Consider the following 27,978-nt stretch of genomic DNA (forward strand, 5'->3'; position numbering starts at 1 on the left):
CTGGTGAACCAGCTGTATGCCTCGTGGCGTACAGAGAGCAAAGATGACGGAGAAGAGAGTGACAGAGGTGCCTGGCTCTACAGAGGGAGGAGCAGCACCCTCAGGAAGAAGGGGCAGCTGGGGCTTCCACACACGCCACTGAAGAACCACAGTGAGCCGTCACTGGCCGGTGCCCAGCTAGACCCAGGGTCTGTAGACACTACCTTTCATTTCTGCAGATGACCGAGAACCGTGTTGCCAAAGACTGCGCATGTTCAGGGAACTGGTTGATTACATCTGCCAGCAGCTACAGGATTTGGCGCCATAGGGACATGGAGGGCATTCACTGCCAGTTGCCATGAAAGTAACCATGGTGCTCAATTTCTATGCCAGTGGCTCCTTTCAGGGTTTCACAGGTGACCTCTTGGGATCTCACAAGTCTCCACCCACAAATGCATCCATGAGGTCATGGATGCCATTTCCTGAGGTCACACAACTTTGTGCATTTCGCCCGGGACCAAGACAGCCAGGATGCAAGAGCAATTGGATTTGTCCAGATCTTGGGTTTCCTGCAGGTGCAGGGTGTGACTGGCTCAAATCTCCATCGCAACAAGGGATCACCTATGTCAACCGCAAAGGCTTCCATTTGCTGAATGTGCAGCTGGTGTGCGATCACCAAAAACGCATCCTGTAGGTCTGCGCTCGGTTTCCAGGGAGTGTCCATGACTCCTACATTCTCAATCAGTCACAGATCCCTGATGTTTTTCAGGGTCCACAAAAACTGCAGAGATGGCTTCATGGGGACAAGGGCTACCCACAGAGGAAGTGGCTGTGCAGCGGCCTCAGACTGCACCAGAGTAAAAGTATAACGAGGCTCATATTACAACTCGCAACTTGGTGGAGCAAACCATGGGGATGCTGAAAATGAGGTTCTGGTGCCTGTTCCGGTCTGGTGGAGCCCTGCGATACAGTCCGCAGAGGGTGTCACACATCGTCGTCACCTGCTGCGCCTTTACAACTTGGTGCTGCAATGGGGAGATGAGCTGGCTGAGGAGGAGATGGAGGGGCTGGAGGTCTCCTCCGGTGAGGAGGACGTCAACGATGATGAGGATGAGGAGGTCCTCGAAGGCGATGATGATGGCAATAAGATCCTTGTGCTGGCCAGTTGAGGCAGATGTGCTCAGGAGGCCCTCATAGCTGCTAGATTTGTGGAGGATGAAGACAACATGCAGTGAGGAGACACCATAGATCCTCACATTGCACCTGTGAATGTTTGACTCCAGTCTGGCTTATGGCAGCGCGCTTACCCCCTGTGATAATGCACCTGTCATGGAGACGCATTGGAGACCCTAACAGTCGCTCAATTGCAGGAGGATGATGACGACATGCAGTGAGGACACTCCATCGATCTTCACGTAGCCTCTGAGAATGGCTGACTCCTGTCTGGCTGGGGGCAGCTAGCTTACACTCTGTGGTCAGGGTTATATCCTAGAGATCAGGGTTATATCCTAGAGATGCAGCCATGAAATTGTAAAAGCACCTGATCCTTTGTCCTGAGCCTTTCAGGAGCACAGTGTCACTGGTCACAGATGCTGAAGAGATGGGGGCCAGACCCACCTTAAAGTTATTGAGAGCACACAGAGAGAATGACGGAACTCTGTGATGCCTGCCCACGACATCTGGCTGCAATGATAAGCACCATCTGTTGAGGTACAGGCATCACTAATATGTCCAGGGAGTGTGAGGCTGGACCATCACTTTGGTCTGAAAGCTGCACAAAGCACAGGGAAGAGGCCCTGGACTGAGACACCTGCCTTTATCTTGTGCAGAAAGGTTTCACATCTGAGTGACACGAACACTGCAGAACAGAACAAGGAGCCAGCAGCTGGGAACATACTTGGGAGTTTATTTACAATAGTGAACACTACATACAAGTGATGGCATGGCAGGTGAATGAGAGCTTGCCCACCTTGGAAACAGCACGTTTCCTGGGAATGCATAATTAATGTAGCGGGTTTGAGACAGTACTGCACGACAACCCGCCATAGTGGCCAGTGGGTAAAATGTCGTTTTCCCTGCCTGCTACCACACTTAGTGCAAATCTGGGATGATTCCACCCATAGACTCATATATTATATATATATATATATATATATACACACACATACATATATAAAAATATATTATTATATATATTTACACATATATATTTATATACATATGTACATACAGACACAATACATTACTCGCTGACTGAAATTGATGGATTTTTGTTAGTTAAAATTATCAAGAGTTAAATCAGACGTTGGTAAATGACACTCAGATCAGCCATGGTCTAACTGAATTGTGGTGAATAGAAATGAGGGGCTGAATGGCAGCCTCTTGTTGCTGGAATATGCCACAACATGTTGTAAAGACACACTGTAATCGAGGCGCCTCGTCTGCGTTGTAGGTTCCAGTGATGATGATGTACGAGGGATATGTGACTGTTATACAGACAGGTCCATGAACCTCTACATTAATTTAAAAGGCTTTTCAAAGTCACTTAGATTAAAATGAGAGCCTTTAAAAATAAAAGACCTAGAAGGGCAAGCAAAAACCACTAGACTTTTGGCCACCAAGGTGGAGGTGGTTTGAAGTGTCGATGTAATGGGAAGAAATGTGTGTGACCACACTTAGTGGTCGCTGCTCATATTAAAATCCTCAGCAGCAGAATTTACAACTGGACCTCCTGATTCATCTTCGTTTTAATCTATGACTGAGTTAGGCTGATTTGTGTGCTGAGAGATGTACAGTAAGGAGTTGAGCAATTGCTATAAGCTGAACATCTGCTTGTGAAGTACATGACATAAGTGAACAGTGCAACGATTGTTTCATTTTTTAACCTCCCCTGCCAGAGATTGGCATGATTGCACCACGTCACTAAACCTCTGCTGACCAAATCCGGCAGCTCAGCTGGTGAAACAGGTCAAACCCAACCAAATCCTACTCCACTCCTTTTGGTGAAAACAGGCCACTCCGTTCTAAACCGGGCTATTTGACAGAGAACCGAGGTCAAGGCATAACACCTCAAGTGAAAGCAAAGAAGCTGTCAGACCTGCTGAGCTTTTCCCGCATTTTCTATTTGTGTCCCCCAGAGAATTAACCTGAGCTTCTGGATTACTAGTCCAGTGATATTACCACCAGACCACCACCCCCCCCCCCCCGCCCCACCAAATTATATAATTAACACAATTAACACACCCCTATACCTCTCTCTCTTCCTTTAAGGTGTTCTTTAATACATTCCTCTTGATCCAGCTTTTGGTCCCAATGTCTCCTTAGGTGGCTGAATGTCAGATGACTGATAAAGCTTCTTTGCAGTGTTCTACTATTTTAAAGGTACTATAAAAATGAGTTGTTGTTGCAATGGAAAAATTCCTAATGGAAAAATAACAGTAAAAATCCTTCTTTAAACCTTCCCCTTTCTTATGTTATGCTCCTTATGTAAAACGATTCTGAGTCCAATATTCTGGTTTTATCATGGCTGGTTAGTCACGTCCTATTGCAGATACCTGGCAGGTTTAGTGCTGAGTATCAGTGACTCCCTGAATATATTGGTCTCGTTTGGTTTGCTTTCCCCGTGGCTTTCAAAGACGAGCTGCTGAATGTGACGTGAGCTCCTCAGCGCGAAACTGAGAAAGGCAGCCCCCTCTACTGGTGCCATTTCATGAAGTTGTTCAGTAAGTTTTTTAAACAAACACTCCAAAGCTTATTCATTGCTGCAGTAGCTGCTTCCTAAGCGCTCTTGGATAACTAACACACACTCAGTTGCCCTTGAGAAGGTGGTGGTGAGCTGCCTTCTTGAACTGCTACAGCCCATGTGGTGTAGGCACAACCACAGAGCTATTAGAGAGGGAGTTCCAGGATTTTAACTCAGTGACAGTAAAGGAATGGCGATATAGTTCCCAAGTCAGGATGATGAGTGGTTTGGAGGGGAACTTCCAGGTGGTGGTGTTCCCATGTGACTGCTGTCCTTGCCCTTCTAGGTGAGAGCAGTCGTGGATTTGGAAGGTGCTGTTTAAGGAGGCTTGGTGAGTTTCTGCAGTGCAACTTGTAGTTGGTACACACTGATGCTACTGTGCTTCAGTGGTGGAGGGCGTGAATGTTTGTGGGTGTCAATCAAGTGGGCTGCTTTGTCCTGGATGGTATCCAGCTTCTTGAATGTTGTGGGAGCTGCACTCATCCAGACAAGTGGAGTGTATTCAATCACAGTAAATATACCAGTAAAAACATGTAGTAAACCATTACCCCTAAAACGATTTCTCCTCCCACATGTGCACAGAAGCATACATCTAGAAGTTAAAAAAAGGAAAGATTTGCATTCATATAGCATTTTTCATGAACAATGGGCATCTCAAAAGTCTTTACAGCCAAATAAGTATTAATTTTTAAAAATATATTTACTGTTGTAATGTAGGATACTTAGCAGCCAACTTGCATACAGCAAACTCCCACAAGCAGCAACATGATAATGACCAGATAGTCTGTTTTCATGATGTCGGTTGAGGAATAAATATTGATCAGGGCACCAGGGAAAACTCCCCTGCTTTTCCTCAAAACAGTGTCATTGGGTCTTTTACATCCACCTGAGCAGGCAGATGGGGCCTCGCTTTAATGTCTCACCCAAAAGATGGCATCCCCAACATTGCAGCACTCCTATACACGTATATATACATTCTGATAGTGCACCTAAGCCAGAAAGATGGTACCCCTAAATCCAGGGGTTGTTCAACAAGCTAATTGAATGCAGCCTTTTAACACAAAGGAGCATTAGGTTTTGCTAATGAGATTGGCGGCATTAGTTCCTGCAGAACAGTTTCCTTAGCTACTTAATGAGCAGTCAGTCCTGCATGTGCAATTATGTATTAACAGGATCTTCTTACACACATGGTCTGCTGGTAGAAGCTTGGAACAATATTAACACATTAACAACCAACGGCCCAATTCCTTGTCGTAATGTCATTTATGTTTTCTTGCTGCAGAGGATGTGCTGAGTAAAGATACTGGAGAATGTGCAATATGCCTTGAAGAACTGCAGCAAGGAGATACCATTGCACGCTTGCCTTGTCTATGCATCTACCATAAAGGGTAAGTAGGCTGAAGAGCTAAGATTATTGCTGCAGGATGTGCCTTTGGGAGTCAAGAGCTCTTGTATCTAAGGAGGAAACGTCTGATAGAAACCCCGACAATGCTTTCACTACTGTAATGCCACAATCTACCACCAGGCAGTAATGATGACCTCTGAATATCACCAATGCGCTTTGGAGCATTTTGAATCAGTCATTTCAAGAGACCACTGCGTAAATGATTAAATTCACAAAAATATAAATTGCTCCCAAAGCACTGTGTCCAAGAATGTTCAGACTTGCAGTTCTTATAAGAGTTGTTTCCAGTTGTCTTCGTGCTTCCATGTTGGAATGGTTGATGGCAATCTCATAGCAGGCTAGGGTGGCCAGCGATGGTTAGAGAAATTCCTGGGCATTCATCACATGGCCTCCTGCCTCCAAGCACTCCATGCAGTCAAACAGTCTTTTTACCCATTTCCAATATTTTCAAAAATAAGAAATGAAGGAAATGATCATTTATAAAAGCATTAAAAAACATTCTTCAGGAATGCTCACAACAATGTCCAAGAGATTAATACTCAAATCCTGGAGGCTCCAGGGCATTCTCAGAGGGCTAGAAACCCTACCCTGGGCCAACTTTCACTCAGTTGACTCAGTAACATTGCCAGTGGCTTAGAAGTAAATCTCTTTGGCTCACTTTTGTCTCAGGATTAATCCATGGGACCATGGCACGAGCAGAGACTTCACAATAAGTCCATATTGGCCAGGAATTTATTACATTTGGCTCTTCATTATTGGATTCATTCATTGATTTCTAAAAGAGAGAGTCTGAACCAGGAGTTGCAGTTTATTCAAGATAAGTCGTGGAAAATTGTTTTTAAAAAATGGTATGGTTTGTTGTTCTATGAAAGCATTAAGAAAAGTGTTGGCCTCCTGAGGTCTAAGCCCTCCAACTTGTGCCCTCCCCCACCCGACCCCCACACAACTCACCGAGTTTTAGCCAGAGTGTCATTTAGGTCTTTTTACTCAGTGCTTCGTGTTCCCCATAATTTGCATTGGTGCAGAAGCAACGGAAATGTAAAATTCTGCTGAAAATTCTACAGAGGGAAAATCACTATGGGATCGGGATGATTCCCTGTCTTTATTTTTGAACGCAGCGAATAGAATGATGGAATAATTAACAACAACAACTTGTTTTTACATGGCACCTTTACTGCCACCAAACTAAGGAAGGCATGGGAGGTGGAGGAACTTAGGAAGGGACTTCTGGACAGTGGCAATTAAGGAGAGTTTAGTGCTCCTAATGATACTTGCGTCCTTTCACAAGATGGACAATAATTGTAACCCTTTCTCTATTTGGTCCACATCCTTGCTTCTTTAGAATTCATTGTACAACCTATGAAATTAGGGAATATTTTCCGAAATGTACGAGACTCCCCTCTCTATCAAAGGCAATGATATGAGTTAGTGCAACACAGTGTAACAATGTGTTTGTATAGAGTAGAAATGGGAGCAGGAATGGACAGCATGGTCCTTTGAGCCTTCTCCACCATTCAATGCAGATGTATTTCTTTTAACCTAAGAAACCTCACATGGTAAGTTAATGTTCTCAGCTGGCCTTTTGATAGTCCTGCAGAATATTTTCAACGCTGGCAGAAACCTTAAGAGCTAGTTATCTCACCTTGCTGTCAGGAAATAACAGGTTATCATGGGAGACTTGAAGGGAAATCTGAGCCTGCACACAACAGGGGAAGCTATTGGGACCGACAAATCCAGGGAACCCTGGATGTTGAGGGATATGCAGAATTGGATAAAGAGAAAAAGGGAGGCTTATGGCAGATACCGAGGGTTCAAAACAGTGGAAGCCCTAGAGGAGTATAGAATGTGTAGGGGGAACTTAAAAAGGAAATTAGGAGAGCGAAAAAGGGGGTATGAAAAAACATTGGCAAGTAAAATAAAGGAAAATCCAAATTTATTTTACAAGTACATTAAGAGTAAAAGGATAACTAGGGAAAGTGTAGGGCCCATCAAGGACCATAGTGGTAATTTGTGTGTGGAGCTGGAAGACGTGGGTAGGGTTCTAACTGAATACTTTGTGTCAGTGTTCACAAATGAGAGGGACAACGTGGGTATGGAAATCAGGCAGAAGGGCTGTGATATCATTTTTAAAATTGGCATAGAAAGGGAGGAGGTTCTAAGTGGTCTGGCAGGCTTAAAAGTTGATAAATCTCCAGGCCTGGATGAAATGTATCCCAGGCTGTTGAGTGAGGCAAGGGAGGAGATAGCAAGGGCACTGGCAATAATTTTCAAAACCTCTCTGGCCACAGGAGAGGTGCCAGAGGACTGGAGGACAGCCAATGTGGTACCATTATTCAAGAAGGGAGGGAGGGAAAAATGAGGGAACTACAGGCCAGTCAGTCGCAATGGTCTGGAAACTGTTGGAAGCAATTCTGAGGGACAGAATTAATCTACACTTAGAGAGGCAGAGATTAATCAAGTACAGTCAGCATGGTTTTGTTAAGGGGAGGTCATGTCTGACCAATTTGATTGAAATTTTCAAAGAGGGGACCAGGTGTGTAGATGAGGGCAATACATTTGACGTAGTCTGCTCAGACTTCAGCAATGCTTTTGATAAGATCCCGCATGGGACACTGATAACAAAGGTAAGAGCCCATGGGATCCAATGCAATTTGGCAAATTGGATCCAGAATTAGCTGAGTGGCAGGAAGCAGAGGGTGATGGTCAAGGGGTGTTTTGTGTTTTGGGGTTCCGCAGGGATCGTTGTTGGGTCCCTTGCTGTTTGTGGTTTACATAAACGATTTTGACTTGAATGTGGGAGGGTTGATCAGTAAGTTCACGGATGACATGAAAATTGGTGGGGTGGTAAATAGTGAGGCGGATAGCCTTAGATTACAGGAGGATATAGACAGGCTGGTCAGATGGGCTGATCAGTGGCAAATGGAATTTAATCTGTATAAGTGTGAGGTGATGCACTTGGGCAGGACAAACAAGTCATGGGAATACACGCTGAATGGTAGGACCCTGGGAAGTACGGTGGATCAGACGGACCTTGGTGTGCATGTCCCTTAAGGTAGCAGGACAGCTGAAAAGGTTACAAAGGCATATGGGATACTTGCCTTTATTAGCCGAGGCATAGAATATAAGAGCAGGGAGGTTCTGCTGGAACTGTATAAAACCCTGGTTAGGCCACAATTAGAGTATTGCGTGCAGTTCTGGAATCTGCATTATATGAAGGATGTGATTGCACTAGAGAGAGTGCAGAGGAGATTTACCAGGATGTTGCCTGGGCTGGAGAGTATTAGTTATGAGGAGAGATTGAATAAACTGGGATTATTTTCCCTGGAGCAGAGAAGATTGAGGGGGGACATTATTGAGGTGTATAAAATTATGAGGGGCATAAATAGGGTACACGGGAAGGAACTTTTTTTCCCTTGGTGGAGGGATCAATAACCAGGGGCCATAGCTTTAAGGTAAGGGGCAGGAGGTTTTGAGGGGATGTGAGGAAGAATTTTTTCACACAGAGGGAAGTGGGAATCTGGAACTCACTGCCTGAAAGGGTGGTAGAGGCTGAAACCCTCATAACATTTAAGAAGTATTTGGATGCGCACTTGTGATGCCATGGCATACAAGGCTATGGGTCTAGTGCTGGAAAATGAGATTACAATAGTTAGGTACTTATTTGACCAGCACAGACTTGATGGGCCAAAAGGCCTTTTTCTGTGCTGTAGACTTCTATGACTCTATGACAACAGAGAACATGGAAAATAGAGGGAGATGGGGGCATGTTAGGAGGAAAAGCACAAATACAGAAAGAGGCAAGAAAATGACTGTCGGAAATTTGCAAAGCACCACACTCCTTTGAAGTGGCGCCTGCCTCACAAATATGGCTGCGTGATGATTCCATTGTGTTACCTGCAATCCTCCAATTGTATATAGATTCTGCATGGCTCCATTTCATGTAATTGGCCTTACTGGCCTTTAAGAAGATGCTTTCTTTCAAGTATACAATCTTGTGTAAATAGACTTGGCGTAACAGTAATGTTGTGTCTGCTTTTCTGTCCAGATGTATAGACTCTTGGTTTGAAGTCAATAGGTCATGTCCTGAGCACCCATCAGATTAACAGATGAACGGAACCGACTGTTTGCTGTTGCTATAAGGTAATTCCTTTGTAAGCCTAGCCTCCAGCTCCTCAGTGTTGGATTGTTATCAAGATTGGCTTTTGTCTGCTTGACTGACACTACACTGAGACACAAGTCACTTCCACTTACTGAAGGCTCTGGAAGGCTTTTTAATGGCATTCACAGAATGTTTTTTGATCTGCAGCATGTACAGGATCACATACCCGCTCTCTCCAACATGCTAATAGGATGCTTATGATGTTTTCAACATTCAGTTCTCATTCGCATTCAGTGCACTCAGTGAATTGACCTTATATATCGAACTGCTTCAGACTGGAATGAGCTTACATATATTGAAACTGGCAGATGAGTCATGTAACTCCATTCAGAGAGTATACGCAGACAAGGACTGTTTGGATTATAAAATGATTTTCTGAGTCTAATTATTTTAACTGTTACCAATTATCAGGGGAGAGATGATTTGCCTGCAGTATTTGTTAGAGAAATTTGCTCCTGTTTAAAGTTCTATTCCTGCTCATCCATTACCATTTTCTGAAAACATTTGATTTTATTTCAACCAAGGGATCTTGCTTATTTGTGCACACAGTTGGTGGATAAAGAATCTATTTTCCACACTTTGTTCACTTAACTAAGGATGCTCATTGAAATGATTCACTGTCCATTCCATCTCATGAATGTTTTCCAATGTAATTGTAAATATCCTAAAATATGAAATGTTTCATGTTGCTGTAAAACCTGCTTGTGTTTAATTTGTGACTGTGAAGGATGCCGCACCCATTCACAGGTCTAGCCTGTACATTTTTTCAGACATAATGAAGTGTTCCCCTAAATGCAGTATACAGCTGCAGGCTATGGAACCGGCTATGGAAATTTGACAGCCACTATAGGTTGTCAGTGTGATATAACATATGGCATGATTAGCTATATAGAATCTTAGAGCATCAAAGGAGGCCATTCATCCTATCACACCTGTGCCAACTCTTTGAAAGAACTATTCAATTAGTTCCACTCCAGAGCTCTTTTCCCAGAGCCCTGTAAATTTTTAGCTTTCTAAGTATACACCCTCTTTCAGGTATATTTCCTTTTTCAGATATGAGGGAAAGCTAGATAACTACCTGAGGATAGAAGGTTATGCAGAAAGGGTGAGATGGAGAGGGTTGGAGGAGGCTCATGTGGAGCATAAACAACAGCATGGACCAGTTGGGCCAAATAGTCTATATCTATATTTACATTTTATGTATTTCTGTGCATCCAATTTCCTTTTGGAAGTTACTTTTGAATCTATTTTCAACACCCTATCAGCTCGTGCATTCCAGATCATTATAATGACTAGTTTTATTTCAACAAAGGTAAAAGCTGGGCAACCATACTCTGATTTTGAATAATCCCTCCCTGCAAGGTTTAAGCAGCAAACTATTTTGTTGTCTGGTAGATCTGAGGTAAAACTCTACAATCAAAAGTTGGAGCATCTGGTCATTGGACAGAATGGGTTTTTTTGAAAAAAAAGAGTGATTAATCTGCTATTCCAATTTAGCCATGACGTCTCATCTCTCCAATTTTTCCATCAGGAAGGGTTGGGCTTGTCTGTGCCTTGGAGCGCACTTCTCCATGAACAATATTGATATCCTTCCATGATTGGTTGGCAGGAGATTCATTTGGCTGGAGTTCAGGCTTCCTGCAGTTGCCTCTCCTCAACTCTCCTGTTTTCCAGTCACCAATCTGTAACCCAGGGAATCTCATTTAACTGAGGCAATTGGCCTTTTGTGCAGGTACTGGGGCTCAAACTTACAAATGTGTGAACAATGAAAAGAAATGAAAGGATGGAAACTGAATTTTGTGAAAGGTCTGAATTTTCCCTCCTCTTCTCACTCAAACTGGGTTTCTATTTTGTTTTTTGCCTCAGCCACCAGGGATCACGGATTGAATACTTGACCCTTGTGCTGTATAGAACAGTCCATCCAGTCTATCATGCATGTTGGGCATCACATTATATACACTTCCCACCCTACCCAAAACTATGTGATCCCCTGGATGGGGCAAAGCACCTAGATGAAAATTGTGGCTGATTTAAGAAAACAAACTCTTAGTCATTCCCTTCACCATCTTGATGAATATAACGGTTTTTAGCAAGCGGGATAGCTATACAAATGTTTATCCATTTTAATTTGTCTCATCTATCTGTCCTTTGAAGAGAGATTGGGGAAACTGGGCCTGTACTCTTTAGTGTTTCAAAGAATGAGAGGTGACCTAATTGAAACCTACAAGATGCTTAAAGTGATAGACAGGGTGGATGCAGGTAAGATGTTTCCCCTGGTTGGGAAGTCTCGAACCAGGGGACACAATTTCAAAATAAGGGGTAAGTCCCCCTTAGGACTGAGATGAGGAGAAATGTTTTTACTCAGCAGGCTATGACTCTTTGAAATTCTCTATCCCAGAGGGCAGGGGAAGCTCAGCCATTGAGTTTGTTTAAAGCAGAGATTGACAGATTTCTACATACCAATGACATAAAGCAATTTGGGGATAGTGTGGGAAAAAGACATTGAATGACGGAGCAGGCTCGATGGGCTGAATGACCTACTCATGTTCATGCTGTAATCCTCAGTCCAAGACTGCATTTAGTTGCACATCTTTACTGTCCGCTTTCTATGATAATTTATTCTACTACTTTAAGCAGAAGTATTTCACCTGATCTTCATTTTTCACTCCAAACTTCTCAATTTTTTTATTTGTTATTCTTGGGACTTGAACTCCTGATTATGAGCTAGGCCCCTAGAATTCTGCGGTACATCAAGGTCAATTGCTGTGCTTCAGCAAACTCAACCAAGTTTTGTAGCAAGAGAATGTATAGTGTGTGGAAAATCTGGCTCGGGTCAATCTCAGCATATTTTGCCCCCTCTCTTCCCCCACCATCCCACTTCGGACAGGTACAGTTGGACTGAGAATAACTTGTCACCAAATTGTGTGATTTTACAGGGGTTGGGGGATATCATTGGACTTTGCTAGAGAACACAAGGGGCAAGTATTCTATCTGTGATCACTGGTGGCTGAGGCAAAAACACAGTAGAAACCCAATGGTTCGCTGAGTGAGAGGATGTGGGTGAATTCAGACAGCAAAGTTCTTCAGTCCATTCTTCTGTGCCAACCATGATGAAGCAGGTAGTCCATTCCTGTGCATCCAGAGAATTGTATGTGTTGGGGGTAGCCAGTGGATGATAAGTGGTCCAATTAGCAGTAGGGGGAAGGGGTTCTATGATGCCAAAGATTGAAAAAGATAATTTGCTTTGATTATAAATATATTGCCAACTATGAATGTGGAGTAATAAAGACCTCTAATCTAGTCTTATAAGGAAGTATTTATCATATAACCTTCTAACAGGTCAAGCTGATGGTAAATCTAATGATTTGACAGCTGCACAACAGGAATTTAAACTAACATCAATAATAAAGGACTGTATTTTTACACCCAAGAATGTGTGGGTTGAGATTACTTCAGAGGTTTAAATTTCAAACTGCCTCCAGCCTGTCCACTTTGGGTTAAACAGATGACCAGCCAACTCAAGATCCGATGGCAGGTTGGCAATTTAAATATTATAATTAGGCTGGCAGTCTCTGTTAACCTGTTTTAGATGTTTGACTGTGGTCTGTTAGGCTTCCCCGGCCTTTGGGCAAGGACAGCTTCAGGGGGAAGCTAAGTACCTTTATAGTACTTCTCCTGGTACTCCCCCTGATCCCCCTAAGCTTCTTCGGTACGAAGACTCCTGGGTCCTGGATTAAACTTGCCTCATTCTACATCCTGATCTGGAGTCCTGCCTACCTGACTGGAGGCCCAAGACCTGTTGAGGCCAAAAGATGCACATTATGGTTTAAAACTCCACAGCATGGTCTGAAGCTCCAACCCCCACTGCCTACATAAGCAGCTCCTGTTTATATCCAGGCCATAATACCTTTGAATTGAAGTCTTATCAATCCTCTAATAGTTCTGGGCAAGTTTTGTTGCTGCGGCTGGGCTTGATTTATCTAAAAGGAAAAATCTCTTGCAGCAGTCAATCCCTCATTGAATTGCCAATTACATGCTTTTAAAGTGTTTTAGAAACTAATGGACCATTTCTTTTTGATCACTGGAAACTCCTGAATAAGAATGGTACTTTATCAAGCAATAATGCACATTCAAATGAGTTGACTGCTGCTTGTCCCTCTCTAAAGGTGATTGGATGCCAAAAAGAATATTAGTTGCACAGTGGCATCTCACCTCCAGCTGCAACCTGGTTCACTGGACAGCGCTGGAACTGCACTCCATTTTTAACTTAGCAACTTCATGCATGTACAAGCCCATTAGCCTTGCTTTTTAACTGAACCACCGAGTGAACCGCTTCAGCTATTGCAGAGTGGGCCAAGATCTTTTTGCTTTTACGTTGAGAATAAATTTGACTCTGAACTGAAAGAAACTCATTAAGCTTGTTAGTTTTGTAACAATTTAAAAGAAAATGTACTTAGAGCTGAAAGAAAGAATTTGCCTTTCACAACTTCAGAATCCAAACATTTTACCGGCACTGAAGTACTTTTGAAATATTGTCACTGTTGTAATGTAAAAGGCCCGTGAAGACCCTTTTAAATGGGGTAATATGAGCACTTTGGGATGGCGAAGGGATCAGAGCCTGTGTGAAGGGTTGGTAAAGGCTTTGTAAAGAGTCATACGGACTCAAAACATTAACTCTGTCTTTCTCTCCACAGATGCTGTCAGACCTGCTGAGTTTTTCCAGCAATTTTTGTTTTTGTTGTAAAGGCTTTAGTGTGTGAACTGAAGGATTCATAAGAATTAAAGCTGTGAAGGAGATCGTTTGGTCCATCATGCCTGAGTTGGTGCTGGCTCTTAAAATGGAGCTGTTCACTCCTTGTCCTATATGCTTTTATATTCTACCCTTTACATATAATTATCGAAATTCCTTACGCATGTCAGTGTCTTTGCTTCAATGCCCACTTGTGGTAAAGCATCCATGTTCTAATTATGTGAAAAAAAATCCTTCTGTCTTCCCCTTCAATCTTCTAGTGGTTATCCTGAATCACTGTATCCTTCTTACCGATCCCGCAATGAAAACAATCTTTACCCACTCGCATCCTTACATAATTCTAAAAATCTCTATTAGGTGCCCAATAGATTTTTCTTATGCAGGTGAATAAGTCCAAATTTGTTGAGCCATTTTAAAATAAATTCCTTCTACCATTCCTGTCCCATCTCTAACTGGCCTCTAATTTCCTTTCCCACCTCTATTTCTGCCCGATTTGAACCATGTGTAAAATTTTCCGCCCTCTAGCACTTGGCAATTTTTGCTCTCCCTGAACTGGGATTGTTTGATGGGATAATGGAATAATGTAGAGGGAGCTTTCCCCTGAATCTCAACTGTGCTGTACTTAATGCAGGAGTGTTTCATTGGGGCAGTGTAACGAAAGATTTAGTTTGTATCCAAAGGTTAGTTAACTTGACCTCATGGTATCAAAATTAGATACTAAAGTGTGAAAGATTTTTAAGAGATTTAAGGTAAAAAAATTTAAGGACAAAAGAAACAATGGAGACATGAGAAACTTTTTCACACAGTGTGTGTTTGAGATCTGGAATGCACTGCCTGAGGGGGTGATGGGTGCAAGTTTAAGAGGGAATTGGATTATTATCTGAAAGGGAAGAATGTGTAGGGTTATGGGAGAAGGTGGGAGAGTGGGATTAGGTGAATTGCTCATTTGGAGAGCTACCACAGACATGATGGGCTGAACGGGCTCCTTCTTTGTTGTAGCGATGCTGTGGCCCAATGTTGCCATTCACCCTAACAGGCCAACACTGGCTATATAATCTGCTGGGCTGTGGTAATTTCACCTGATGTGCCTAAGACAATGAGATAAAATGTAGGTGTCCTTTAGTTTAGTGTCACCCCACTTGTCAAATTTCAAGCCAGGTGTTCAGGGCATCCATGAATAGGGTACATAATGGCCTTTGATTTTTCTGCACATTGTGCCTGACGTTTCAGATGTACATGGTGAAGAAATGCATTTGAATTTTCTATATTAAATGTCAGAATCCTGTAAAGTGTGTTTAATTAATTTTATATTTTGTTCCTTCATCAGGTTTTCCTGTCACTTCTGTAAATGGAACAACTTGTTCAAATAAACAGGGGCTGTGACTGAATTCCCAAATGGCGAGGAGATACTTTAAGAGTACGATGATCATTGCTGCTTCCTTAGACTGTTGAATAGGAAAACTTATCTTCTGTTCTTTACAAATGATGGCTACAGATTCAGTGACGTCACATTCCTCATCTCCTTCTGGGTTTTGTTTTGAAATCCCCGCGGGTTGGCTCTGTTGCCATTTGGACATGGTGTGCCAAATATATATATATATATATATATATTTATATATATAAATATATAATATATATATAAAATATATATAATATATATATGAAGGACACGTGCAGGGTAAAAAGGTTTTTCTTTATGCGTACAGCCAATGTTTAATTGTATGGTAATTAGTTTGTGCCTTTCTACCTTTTTCGATTTGAAAGCACACACTGATTAATTTGTTCATGTTATTAACTGTTTTCTATATATTTCTTTTTGCACTGTAACTGTGCAGCTGTAGCCATTTGTGAGAGACGCGTGAATGGTTCAGTGTTTGATCTTAAAAATACTGGGATTGGGTTGTTGAAACCCTAGGATATAACTGGAACTTTCTGCCCAATATACAAATCCCACCAACTTCAATGCAGGTAGCAGCGAGCGATGGTGGTCCGGTCTAGATTTCAGATGACACATGGAAAAGTGGGATTCAACCAGGATGTTTTGAGCTGAATTTTGGACCTGTGCTTTTTCAGTACTTTGCACACACTTTTACAGAGGAAGAGTTATCATGATGGACCATGATCATGCTGTGATTTAGAGCAACCAAGCGAGCAAGCCTGTGTTTCTCTGAAGATCTGGACTTGTTTAATAAGTGAGCTTGCAAGGACTGAGTGAAGTGGGGGGCGGGGGGGGGGTTGGGGGGTTCACATTCATCCTTTGGGACCAGGCTTCTGATTCAGCCTAGAATGACAAAATTAAATCACCTCTTTCTGCTGGCATTATGGATCTGTCTCATAGACCAATCGGCTTGGGCGAGTCTCGACTTGGCTCCTATCGAGCATGGGTTTGCAATGTAATATTGACCGCATTCCAGCACTCTTGCTCAGAAATGGATCCTATAGGAAATGCTAACATCACATTAGTATAGCAAGGGAACACTCTTCCATGGCTGGAGTTCAGGCACAATATTGGAGAATCTACTTCTTGACATGGAAATGCTCAATGCTAACCATGAGTGCCAAAAGTAGGAAGATGTTCCATCGTTCTCCATCCATTTAAGCCAAAAAGGAAAAAGATGGACTTGCATATATAGCAGCACCTTTCCTTATCTTCTGGGCAGCACAAAGGCTATACAGTTTAAAAAAAAAATTGAACTGAATAATAATTGCTAGCAGCTGATAATGTTGCAAGAAACCTTGTAAACTTTGCTCCTTCTTTAGGGGTGACCATGTCTCCACCTCTGGGAGGAAGAAGAGATATTATCACAAACAAATCAACAGAAGAAAATCAATAAATTGACTATATTGAAAAAAAACCTGATTATTCTGTGCCTCCTTTGAGAAAGTGGAAAATACAAAGTTGAAGATGAGATGCTGATACAGGAATTGGGTGAAGTTTTTGTGGTTTTTGACCTTGACTATGTTTATAGAAAATAACTATGCTCAAAACCAAAAGCTAACTGGTCAGCAAAATGCACTTTGGTTCTAAGTGCAGGTTTTCTTTTCGAATTGGATACATAAAGAAAGAATTTGCTTTTATATTGCATTTCTCATAACCTCAGGACATCCTAAAACATTTTATAGGTAATGATGCACTTTTGAAGCGCAGCCACTGTTCTTATGCAGGGAAACATGGCATCCTATTCAGGCACAACAAGGTTTCAGAAGCTGCAGAAAGCTAATGAAGAAGCCATTTTTTGTTTAAAGATATTGGTTGAGGGATAAGTGCTAACTGGGACACTGGGGGAAACTCCCCTTCTCTTCAAAATAGCACATTGACACATTTTACATCCAACGGAATGAGCAGACCTGACCTCAGTTTTCATGTCTCATCCAAAAGACAGCACTTCTGACATTGCAGCATTCACTCAGTACTGCACTGCAGTGTCAGCCTGAATGTTGTGCTTAAGTTTTTGGAGTGGGACTTGTATTCACAACCCTTTGATTCAAAGATGAGAGTAATATAATTGAAAAGGTAAAATTTGCAGGGTTATAGGGAAAGGGCAAAGGAGTTGGATAGAGTGGATGGTTCTTTCAAAGAGCTTTGGCATGCATAATGGACTGAATGGCAGCCTCCTTTGTTAGTTCCCAACCAACGGACTCAGCATCGCAGGACTTCCATGTCCAACTCCCAGATTGGTCTTGGGTGATTGTTCCTAACTTGCTTTGATCCAACAAACGACATGCATTCGTGATGTTTACATAGACCCAAGTACAAGCTATCCTTGCAATCAGGCCAAGAGAAAGTTTCATAACAATCCACAGAAGTTCTCACCAGTAACCTTTGAAAGTAATTACCAAGGTAACACAATGAAAAATAATATTTCTTCCCCCTCGCCCCACCACCTGAGTAAACAAAGGTCAAATGCCTTGTGCTTGTTAATTCTTTCTTGCTGATGGCTATGCCAAAAACCAACACAGCTAAATTGTGAGATAAAAGAATACATTGGTTTGATGTAGACATTCATCTCTTATTGTCTGTTATTTTAAGTCTTATTGCTCTCATCTATTAATTGAGAAATAATGGCCTGATTCCATTAGTTTCATTGGGCAAGGGTACTGAAATTATCTTGAATCCTTTTCAATAACAGATTTGTGAAAGCTGGAGACAGTAACATACCTGATAACTGACTACTTGTATTGTTCCAAAACATTAATCTTAAGCCAATGTATAAAGCAGTCCTATATCTAGAAATTCCTGTGTAAGAACACCCTGGGATTAGTGAGTGACTATTTATGGTACCTCTCCTTGAAGCTAGCTAAAGCTCTTGACTGAGTGAGGCATTGTATCAGTTTTTTTAAATAGGCATTTGTGTCTAGTTTTGCTGAGTTTAACTTTGTTTTGTGTTTTTGACTCTTAAGCTTGTAGGAGCAAAAAGGTGCAAAGTGATTTTGCATTTTCATTTGGGGTAGTGGCTTTGATCTCCACAAAGCTTAATCTTATAGTTCACTTAACAGGTTCATTTTCTTAAAGAAATTTCAGACATAAACCTTGGCTGTATGAAGAAAACAATCATTTATTATAATCTCAAAAATGACATTAGAATTAAAGATCATCTAGGGTTTAACCATGATTTAGAATTGTTTAAACAACAATAAAAACACCTTCTAAATTCCTAAGATGCTTGACCTTTTGGAAATCAATTATATATCTTAGATTAACCACATAACAAAAATTCTTACCTACTCATGGTTGGTGCAGGCTTACAGGGAAGATTCCACGTATTTTGATGGATAGTATTGTAGTGTTAGATGGGGTGGAATTTTACAGCCCCTCCCACCAGCGGAATTTTCCGGTCCTGCCGAAGCCAATGGACTTTTGAATGGTTTGTCGCATTTTCTGGCCCCGCCCCCACCACAGGGGGGCCATAAAATTCCGCCCATGGCTACTTTTGTAGCCAGGTCATCTCCTCTGCAGGCAACCTGCAAGCCTGAACTATAAAGCTGAGGAGATAGAGAGCAGTTCTGAAAATTCCAGCTGAGGGAGTTCCACTAGGTTGGATTAATCATGGTGGAGATGTGTTTCTCCCCAATTCTTAATTTCTGTTGGGCTTTAGAAATCCTTAACTTTCAACCACACCCCTGGGGAATATGGCCTGTCGACAATAGGCTTCTCCCATGACTGATTGACATTTTCATTTGTTTTCACGTCGTGTCAAGTAGGCAAGTGTTCAAAAAATCTCCAGCTATCCTGGAGTCGAGCTCTTGTTATGATGGTCAATCACCCAAGGTGAGCTGTGTGATCTTTTCTGTGTGGTCTTTTACCAAGTGTAATAATAACCGTCCCTCTCCTTCAGCTGATTTAATATCAAGCTTTCATTTATCAGGTGTATTCTGACATGGTAACAAAACCAATTTCTGGACAGACATCCATAGTAGGTGTGGGGGGTGAACCTGGTCAATATTGTGTTTAGTTGTAAAAAGTTTTATGTTTCTCCAATATTCCCAGTGTCATTGCAATCAAGAGATCAGATTTGTAAGCATACAGTTTAAACCCATTCTACTTATATTAGCTGCTCTGTCCTTTTGCTGTTTTAAAGCAACATAAATATGTATTTATTTTCTTACAAAGGGTATCAAGGGTTATAGAGCAAATGTGGGAAAATGGACCTGAGGTGCAGATCAGCCATGTTCTGCCTGAATGGTGGACAGGCCCAAGGGTTGAATTTATGAATTTTTTGTGACTCTTTAGAGACCTCCAGTTTCTGCACCAGATGGGAGCTTCAAATTTAAAGGTATTAAGTGATGTTTTTCTACATTTAATGTCATGGTCTCGAATCCGAGTTGATTAAGTTCACAATCACTTTGAAGCTCACTGTGTTGACTGGGAGTATTTTCTATAGAGCTGGGAGGCAGCTGTAGTTACTGCAGTTATACCACAGCTACCAGTCTCAGACTCTGTAAAGCAAAAGGAGAAATGACTGATTGGAATTTCATTGCCAATCCTTCCAGGTTGCAATAAGGTCAGCTGCAGAGAAACCCTGTGTACGAGTGGTTGGATGCTCAGCTTATGCTGCTGTCCTGGTTGGCTAATATTTAGTGTTAGAAAAGGGAAGATGTGGGCCCCCAATTCCTAGCTATGTTCTAAAGAGTCCTTTCAAAACTCTGAGGGGATTGCTTGTTTTTTAAATTATGGTTGTGTGGCAGACTGGATTCAAACTGCAAGGTCAAACTGTTGAGATGGCCTTCTGGTGATATGCAAACGCGCATGACTGCTTAGTCATAGAGCTCCACTGGACTGACCAGAGCAATGCAGAGTAGACAGTATAGATTAGAGCAGCCTTGATTTAATGCAGGTGGACTCTGGCTAATCACAAACAGATCTAAAGCAGATCCTAGTCTTCAAATAAGGCCAGAAAATAATTTACTTCAGGGAATGTTTGAAGAAGGAACACCTGCACTAATACAGTGCTTTCATGATCTCAGGACACCCCAAAGTGCTTTAAAGCCATTTAAGTACTTCTGAAGCTTGGTCACTGTTTAATGTAGGAAACACAGCAGCCAATTTACACACAGTAAGGTCCCACAAACAGCAATTAAATAATTTAGCATATTGTCTATTTTAGTGATGTTGATTAAATATTGATGAGAACTCCCCACTCTTCAAAATAATGCCCGAGAGGTAAGACCTGTCCTTGATTTAACACCCTATCCAAAGGCAGTAACCTTGTCAATGCTACACCCCTTCACTACTGCACTGGGAATGTCAGACTAGATTATGTGCTCAGGTCTCTGGAGATGGGCTTGAATCAAGATAGGCTTGAACCAATGACTTTCTGATTTAAAGGTGAGAATGTTATCAAGTGAGCCAAGGTATTCCTTAACACTGTATACAGTAACTGCTCCATCAGTGGTCTAGATGATAATGCGTTTGTCTTTCACAAGATAACAGGCATCTTCTGGTGGAATGCAATTATCCTTTAGACTGAAACAGAAACAACAGATCATTACACAATTGCCATTTGCTATTTCTCGCATAGGTGAAAAAGTGATAGGAATTAGATTTGTTTCCCTCATGAAGCACTTTTAAACTCTTAAGAAGTGAAAAATGTCCCAAAAGCGTTTGTACAATCATATGCAAGACAATTTAGTGACTGATCTTCTATTGGTTCCCAGAATAATTGGATCCTTGAGGTTTCTTTTTCTGTACCAGATCCAACTACAGCTGATTTTGCAAGCCATCAGAGATCACAGATCTAGCCAAATCCAATTCACTACCAGTTTGCACTGCTCATTCTCTCCATTGTAGGCTGCTCCATGTAGTAAGGCTGGCAAGTGCCTTCCCCAAGCATTGAGGTGTAGCTGTTCGAATCACCTCCACCACTGACTGATCAGACTGCTCCAGCCTCAACAACTAGCAACGGATCATATCATTGTGAGGGTGGGCCCTGGAGTCTTGAGGAATCAAATATTAACCCTGCAGGCACTGCTGTGAGCAACCTAGGGGAAAAGAACCTTTCTTAAATTCTGTTTGTATTTTTTGCGTTTTCTTTAAAAATTTTCTTTTATTAGTTATTAAGATATTAGAGACAGGGCAAGAATCGTCCATTTGAGTAACAAAAGCCAAGTGCGGTGACGATGTGTGTCTCGGGTGACCAATGGTGAGATTTTAGCAGTTGGAAGTCATGTGATGTCACCCAGAACCTGCCCAGCCAGTGTTGGCTACATTGCATCATGTCGACTCATATGCCATCAGTTGTCTGGGATTGACCTTGTCACTCAGGGATTTACGCGTGACTGACAGATCACTTTTTTTTGGGGGGGCAGAGTCTGAGTGCTTTTGCACTTTCAGCCTATTTAATTCCCTGAAGGCCAGAACCTTGTTTGTAAGCTGTGTTTGGGAATTAACTCGGTACACCCGCCTCAGCTCCATACCGTCACCGGTACTGTGATAGAAATCCCAACATCTTTGGTTCTGCCGTAAAGTATCACCAATTCCCCTAATGCTCAGTGGCAGAACAGAAATTCATGACCTTAGAACACAACTTCCTGAGTCGCATTCATTGATGCCTCCAATACTGATCCCTCCACCCCAGTAATTTTTGTACATTGCTTTCAAAGGCAAAATCAAACATTTTATTGCATTCGATTGTCTCAATAGAATGTCACACCAATTCAAAATAAAAACACCTGCACGTAAAAGTTGTCTCATCATTGATACAATGGGTGGAATTTTCCATGCCCACTGGCATTGGGCATGTTCGGTGGCATGAGCGGACAATATGGAGTGAAAGCCGAAAATCAGCTTCACGATGTCGTGAAACCAGTTTGCAATCGTCCACTCCGCCTGCCAGTGGCGGAATGCGTTTGCGCCATCGGGAACCTCACTGTAATATATCTGTACATCATAATCAGGCCAGCCCACCGGAATCATCCTCCCCCCCTCCCCCACCAAATTGCCCACCCAATCACGCCAACATGTTTTGCAACAGCATATATAAGGCGTGCAGTTGGTGGGCTGCACTCCGAGGGGAACTCGGAGGTAAGTGCACAGTGACATTACGCAGCGCTTGCCTAGGTCATTTGTTGAACTTCAAGGTTGAGGTGGGGTTTGGGGGCGAAGAGCTGCCCTGCAGTTCCTGCGGTTGAGGGTAGTGCACAAACGCATACAGGGTGGGAGTGAGGGAAGTGGCCACGCATTAGGGAAACCTTGTATAAAGTGACCACTCCTCTGCAGCTGAGACAGTTCAGATGCAGCCACATTGATGTGTGGAGTCGGACCTCTAGCTTATCTGCCCACTCAAGCAAAGCAGAGACATGAAAGTGCCATCAAGAGCTTCAGAGCTTTTCACCCCTCAGGCGCAGACTGCAAACTGCTGAATGTTTTAGTGGACTGCAGAACAGTTGGATGATTGAGCACATTATACAATCTCCTTGCTAAAGCTAGCCATGGAATAATGGAGGCGCTCACAGTGCAATGTCATCATCCTGGTTTGGACCAGGCTCCCCATGGTTCAAGCTAACAGTGCAGTCATACAGTGCAGGTTAGGAGAATGCCTGCGCCTGAGCTGAGAGCACAGCATGCAGTCCAATGGGCAAAACTGCCACCAGTCAGGTGGAATGGGGGGGGAAGGTGGATGGGGTTTCGGACAGCCTTCCCAACCAGTGGACAGCACCCTCTGGCATGCATTGAGGGGCATTCAGACTTAACCAAGAGAGGTTCTTAGAACACCCAAACCAACCCACGCGTCTCTTTCATCCTGCAGGAGGAGTACATCCGGAGCATGGAGCCTGATGAACTGGCTGTATGCCTCGTGGTGTACAGAGAGCGAAGACAACAGAGAAGAGAGTGACAGAAGCACCTGGCTGCACAGAGTGAGGAGCAGCACCCTCAGGAAGAAGGGGCGGTTGGGGATCCCGCATTCACCAATGAAGAGCCACAGCAAGCCATCGCTGGTCGGCTCCTAGCAACAACCAGGTTCTGTAGACTCTGCCTTACATTCCTGCAGGCGACCAAGAACCAGTGTCACCGAAGACCGTTCACGTCCAAGGAACTGGTTGATTACATCTGCAGCTGCTGCAGGATTTGGCGACATAGGGACATGGAGGGCACTCACTGCCAGTGGCCGTGAAAGTCACTGCAGTGGTCGATTTCTACACCAGTGGCTCCTTTCAGGGCTCTATGGGATATCACAAGCCTCCACCCACAATGCATCCATGAGATCACAGATGCCATCTTTGCGAGGGCACACAACTTTGTGCTTTTCAGCCGGGACCAGGACAGCCAAGATGCAAGAGAGATTGGTGTTGCCCAGAACTTAGGTACAGGGCTCCATCGACTGCACTCACATGGCACGCAGATCTCCGTCACAACAAGCAGTCAACTATGCCTACCACAAGTGCTTCCATTCGCTGAATGTGCAGCTGGTGTGTGACAACCACAAGCGTATCCTCCAGGTCTGCGCATGGTTTCCAGGGAGTGTCCACCATTCCTACATTCTTGGTCACAGATCCCTGATGCCTTTCAGGATCCACAGAAGCTGCAGGAATGGCTTCACGAGGACAAGGGCTACCCACAGAGAACATGGCTGATGACACATGTGCAGCGGCCTCAAGGTGTAATGACACATGCTGCAACTCGCAACTTGGTGGAGCAAGCCATCGGGATGCTGAAAATGAGGCTCTGGTGCCTGGACCGGTCTGATGGAGCCCTGTAATACAGTCCGCAGAGGGTGTCATGCAGCATCGTCACCTGCTGCGCCCTTACAACCTGGTGCTTTAACGGGGAGAGGAGCTGGCTGAGGAGGAGATGCAAGAGCTGGAGGTCTCCTCCGATGACAAGGCCATTGAAGGGGATGAGAGTGAGGAGGTCCTCGCAAACAATGATGACGGCGATGACTCACACTGGCCAAATGAGGCTGGAACGTTCAGGAGGCCCTCATAGCTGCTCGATTTGTGGAGGAGGATGACGACATGCAGTGAGGAGATGCCATAGATCCTCACATTGTATCTGTGAACATTCCAGTCTGACTTATGGCAGCGTGCATACCCCCTGTGATAATGCTCCTGTCATGGAGATGCAGTGGAGACTCTGATAGTCACACAATTCCAGGAGGGTGATGATGACATGCAGCGAGGACACTTCACAGATCTTCATGTAGCTCCTGAGAACATCTGACTCCTGTCTGGCCGAGGGCAGCTTGCTTGCGCTCTGTGATCAGGGTCATATCATGGAGATGCAGCTAGGAAACTTTAAAAGCACCTGATCCTTTGTCTGCCTGCAGCACCTGAACCCTTCAGGAGCACAGAGTCACTGGTCACAGATGCTGATGAGATGGGAGCCAGCCCCACCTTAAAGGTGCTGAGAGCACACAGAGAAAATGATGGAATTCTGTGACGCCTGCCAACGACATTCTGGCAGCAATAACAAGCACCATTGAGGTGCAGGCATCAGTATCATGTCCAGGGAGTGTGAGGCCCGACCATCACTTTGGTCTGAAAGCTGCACAAAACACAGGGAAGAGGCCCTGGACTGAGACATCTGCCCTTTATCTTGTGCAGAAAAATTTCACATCTGAGTGACACGAACACTGCTCATCAGAACAAGCAGCCAAAGGCAGTAAGACATTCTTGGGAGTTTATTTACAATAGTGAACAGTATGTACAAGTGATTAACACCCGTGCCCAGGCTGTGCAATCTCCAAAAGAGTTACATCCTCTTAACCTTCCTAACGCTGCTGCCACGCCTTGGTGCTCACTGGACATCCACAGCAGAGGTGGAGGCAGCCTGCTGACTGCTACACCCTGTCTATACCTTGACGGGCATCCTCTGGAGGGCCGAGACCTGAAGGGCCCTGGCCTGCTTTTGGGGTTCTGCTATCTGGCAGTGGCACTCTCCTTGACCTGTGGATCTGGAGCTGCTGGGGTCACAGGAAGAGAGGATTCGGATGAGCCAGACCCTCCAGGAGTCACCTGGGTGGTTGGCATCGGGATGTGCAGCAGCTGATCCTCCTCCCTATGGGTGCCCAAGTGGCCCCTTGCTGATTCCTTGAGGAGAAGGTGAAGCTGGAGTGAGATCGAGCTGCCTTGTACTCCTCCCACGTACAAACTGTTGGAAGCCAACTATGGTGTCAGCGATAGAGCTCAGCCCGTACAGCAGTGCAGGAGCAATGTCCTGGACCAAGGTCTCTATAGCAGTCACCATCCTACCAGTGTTGACCTCGGTGCATTTGCAGGCCGGTGCTATTACCTCAGACTGAAGGTGGGCAGACCCCTCCATCGTGCCTTGCAACCTGAGGAGTGCAGCGGACATCCCTTCCTAATGTTCCCGAGCTTGTCTTTGCCCCTCCAGCAACTGAGATATGAACGAGTCCAGAGGCTCGTCATCTGACTCAGGCTCAGCAAATTTCTGGCCTCCAGCAGTCCTCCGACTGCAGGAGCCTTGGGAAGTCCCTGCTACTGCCTGCTGTGTATCAAACAGTGTGATGTGCTCACTAGATTGTGATCTCGAGGCTATTCTAAAGCTAGGTCCCACCAACATGTGGGCCTCTGCGCTGGTGAAGGGTGTGGGATGGGACTTCAGGGAGGGTGCCTTCAGATTCCTCTTCAGAAGTTTCTTCAGAGCTTGATTGGAGGCCCTGGGTCATGGACTCTGTCGGCTGTTTGGCAGACGTGCCTGCGAAAGCAAGGGGAGATAATTAGTACATGGCAGTGGCTTGTGAAACAGGACACATCACTCACGGCATGGTTCTCTGATGGATGTTGCACTGCTGGATCCTCACTTGGTACAGCATCGCCAACCTCACCGTCAACACAGGACCAGTCCCGGTCATCACCGGCAAGCTGGATGGCTCTGTTTTCAAAGTCCATGAGGAGCTTGATGTCAGCCATTCCTCCACCAGTTTGTGACCTCTCCCTCTTGTGTGCTAGCTTGTCCTGCGTGAATGGAGAGGGAGAGAGTGTAAGCAGGATGCCTGCCAGTCCAGGCAATAAGTGTGCCTGGCATGTGTAGGTGGTGAGTGGTCCCATTGATGGGATGAGGACAATGAAGCTGAGTGTGAGAGAGTGAGTGGTGATGTCCCTTGAACTGGCAGTGAGTGAGGGCCCTGTGCATATGTGATGGGTTTGTGAGTGTATGAGTGGAGAGTGATGAGAAGAGTGACTTACCTTGACCTTTCTGCACTGGGTGGCTGTACTTTTTTGCAGGATATTGGTGCTGACCACCCCTGTCACTCCCCAGCTGGATTGGTGGTGGTGCTGCCCACCCTGCGGCCAGAGCAGGGGTAGAGGACTTCACGGTGGGCCTCTCCTGAGTCCAAATGTGCTCGAGGGACACGTCATTAAACTGGGGGCCTGGGGTCCTTTTGCCTTTCTGGGCCATGTCTTCCGTGCAGAAGTCTTGGGTTGGAAGCACGGAGAGGTGTGCGAACGGCTGCACTTTAAAAATGGCGCCTGGTATGAAGAAGCAGTAAGGTGATGGTGTGGCGGGTGAATGAGAGCCCGGCTGCCACGTTTCCCAGGAATGCAGAACTAATGCAGCGGGATTGGGATGATGTGGCATGAGAAGCCTTCATTGTGGCTGGCGGGTAAAACGTCATTTTTCCTGCCCACTACTGCACTTAGTGCAAATCTGGGATGATTCCACCCAGTATCTCTGAGCTTATCCGATGGATCAGCTAGCAAAGGCTTTGTGTGATTGATCCATAAAGATCAGAAGGTCCCAGGTACAATTCTTTGCCTGTACTATCTTTCTTATAGGAACATAAGAATTACTAAATGAGAAAAGGCCAATGTTCATCTAGTTCACCTTTTACCATTAAGTCTTATCGTACAGCAATCATGGAGTTTTTGACTAAGCACAGCAATTAATATTTTATCCATCAGTCTACAATGGATCCAGAAATGACATGAAAGAAACCTTTAGTGATGAGGAGCTTTGGAAAAATATATGTCCAAAGCTACCTGTTTCTTCCCAAGCTTTTGTCATGTCTTCAGCATGCATATACTGCATCCAGAATATTATTTTCTGAAAGAACTCTATCTAATCTCACATTTTCATGCTTTCCCCTTTGGATACGAGTGGTGCAGCCTTGAATTCTCAATGTTGCACCATCTGACTCAGAGGTAGGAATACTCGGACTTTGTCAACCTGTATTGAATTAGCTGATCTCAGCTGGGGTGGTAAGGAGGATGCTACAATGTTCCGAGTGCCTCTGAGCTAGAGAGGAGGGTCACCTCCTAATTATGGTACAATAACCTGGGCTACCAAGTGTGTAAACATTATGAGGAGGCCAGGATATCAGTCTGAGGTGTAACGATCTGGCGTGAGATGGTGGCATAATGGTACTGTCACTAGACTACTAACTCAGAACTAAAGCCCAGGGAACACTGCACCTGTTGGAAAATAAATTCTGGAATTGAAAGGTAATTTGAGTAACTGGTCAATCACTGTTGTTGTAAAAACC

General features: G+C 44.0%; 2 protein-coding genes across 6 annotated transcripts in view; one reads left to right on the forward strand and one right to left on the reverse strand.

Annotated features, from left to right (window-relative positions):
* Positions 1-19,648, forward strand: part of LOC121275928 (E3 ubiquitin-protein ligase znrf2-like) — a 189,933-nt gene extending 170,285 nt beyond the window's left edge. Inside the window, exons 3-6 of one of the 5 annotated variants that reach the window (XM_041183784.1) lie at positions 4,008-4,052; positions 5,004-5,109; positions 9,172-9,266; positions 15,363-19,646. In XM_041183784.1, coding sequence (XP_041039718.1) covers positions 4,008-4,052; positions 5,004-5,109; positions 9,172-9,229 — 209 coding nt within the window. In that variant the 3' untranslated portion in view covers positions 9,230-9,266; positions 15,363-19,646. Of the gene's footprint in view, positions 1-4,007; positions 4,053-5,003; positions 5,110-9,171; positions 9,267-15,362 lie in introns of all 5 variants that reach the window. The other 4 variants (XM_041183785.1, XM_041183786.1, XM_041183787.1 and 1 more) reach the window with 4 other exon arrangements.
* A 1,213-nt stretch (positions 19,649-20,861) lies between these two features.
* LOC121275927 (nucleotide-binding oligomerization domain-containing protein 1-like) overlaps positions 20,862-27,978 on the reverse strand; it is a 41,870-nt gene continuing 34,753 nt past the window's right edge. The window contains exon 12 of the mRNA XM_041183783.1: positions 20,862-20,999. Within this exon, the coding sequence (XP_041039717.1) occupies positions 20,930-20,999 (70 nt within the window). The 3' untranslated portion in view covers positions 20,862-20,929. The remainder of the gene's footprint in view (positions 21,000-27,978) is intronic.

The sequence above is a fragment of the Carcharodon carcharias genome, chromosome 3, assembly GCF_017639515.1.
Source record: "Carcharodon carcharias isolate sCarCar2 chromosome 3, sCarCar2.pri, whole genome shotgun sequence".
Lineage (NCBI taxonomy): Eukaryota > Metazoa > Chordata > Chondrichthyes > Lamniformes > Lamnidae > Carcharodon > Carcharodon carcharias.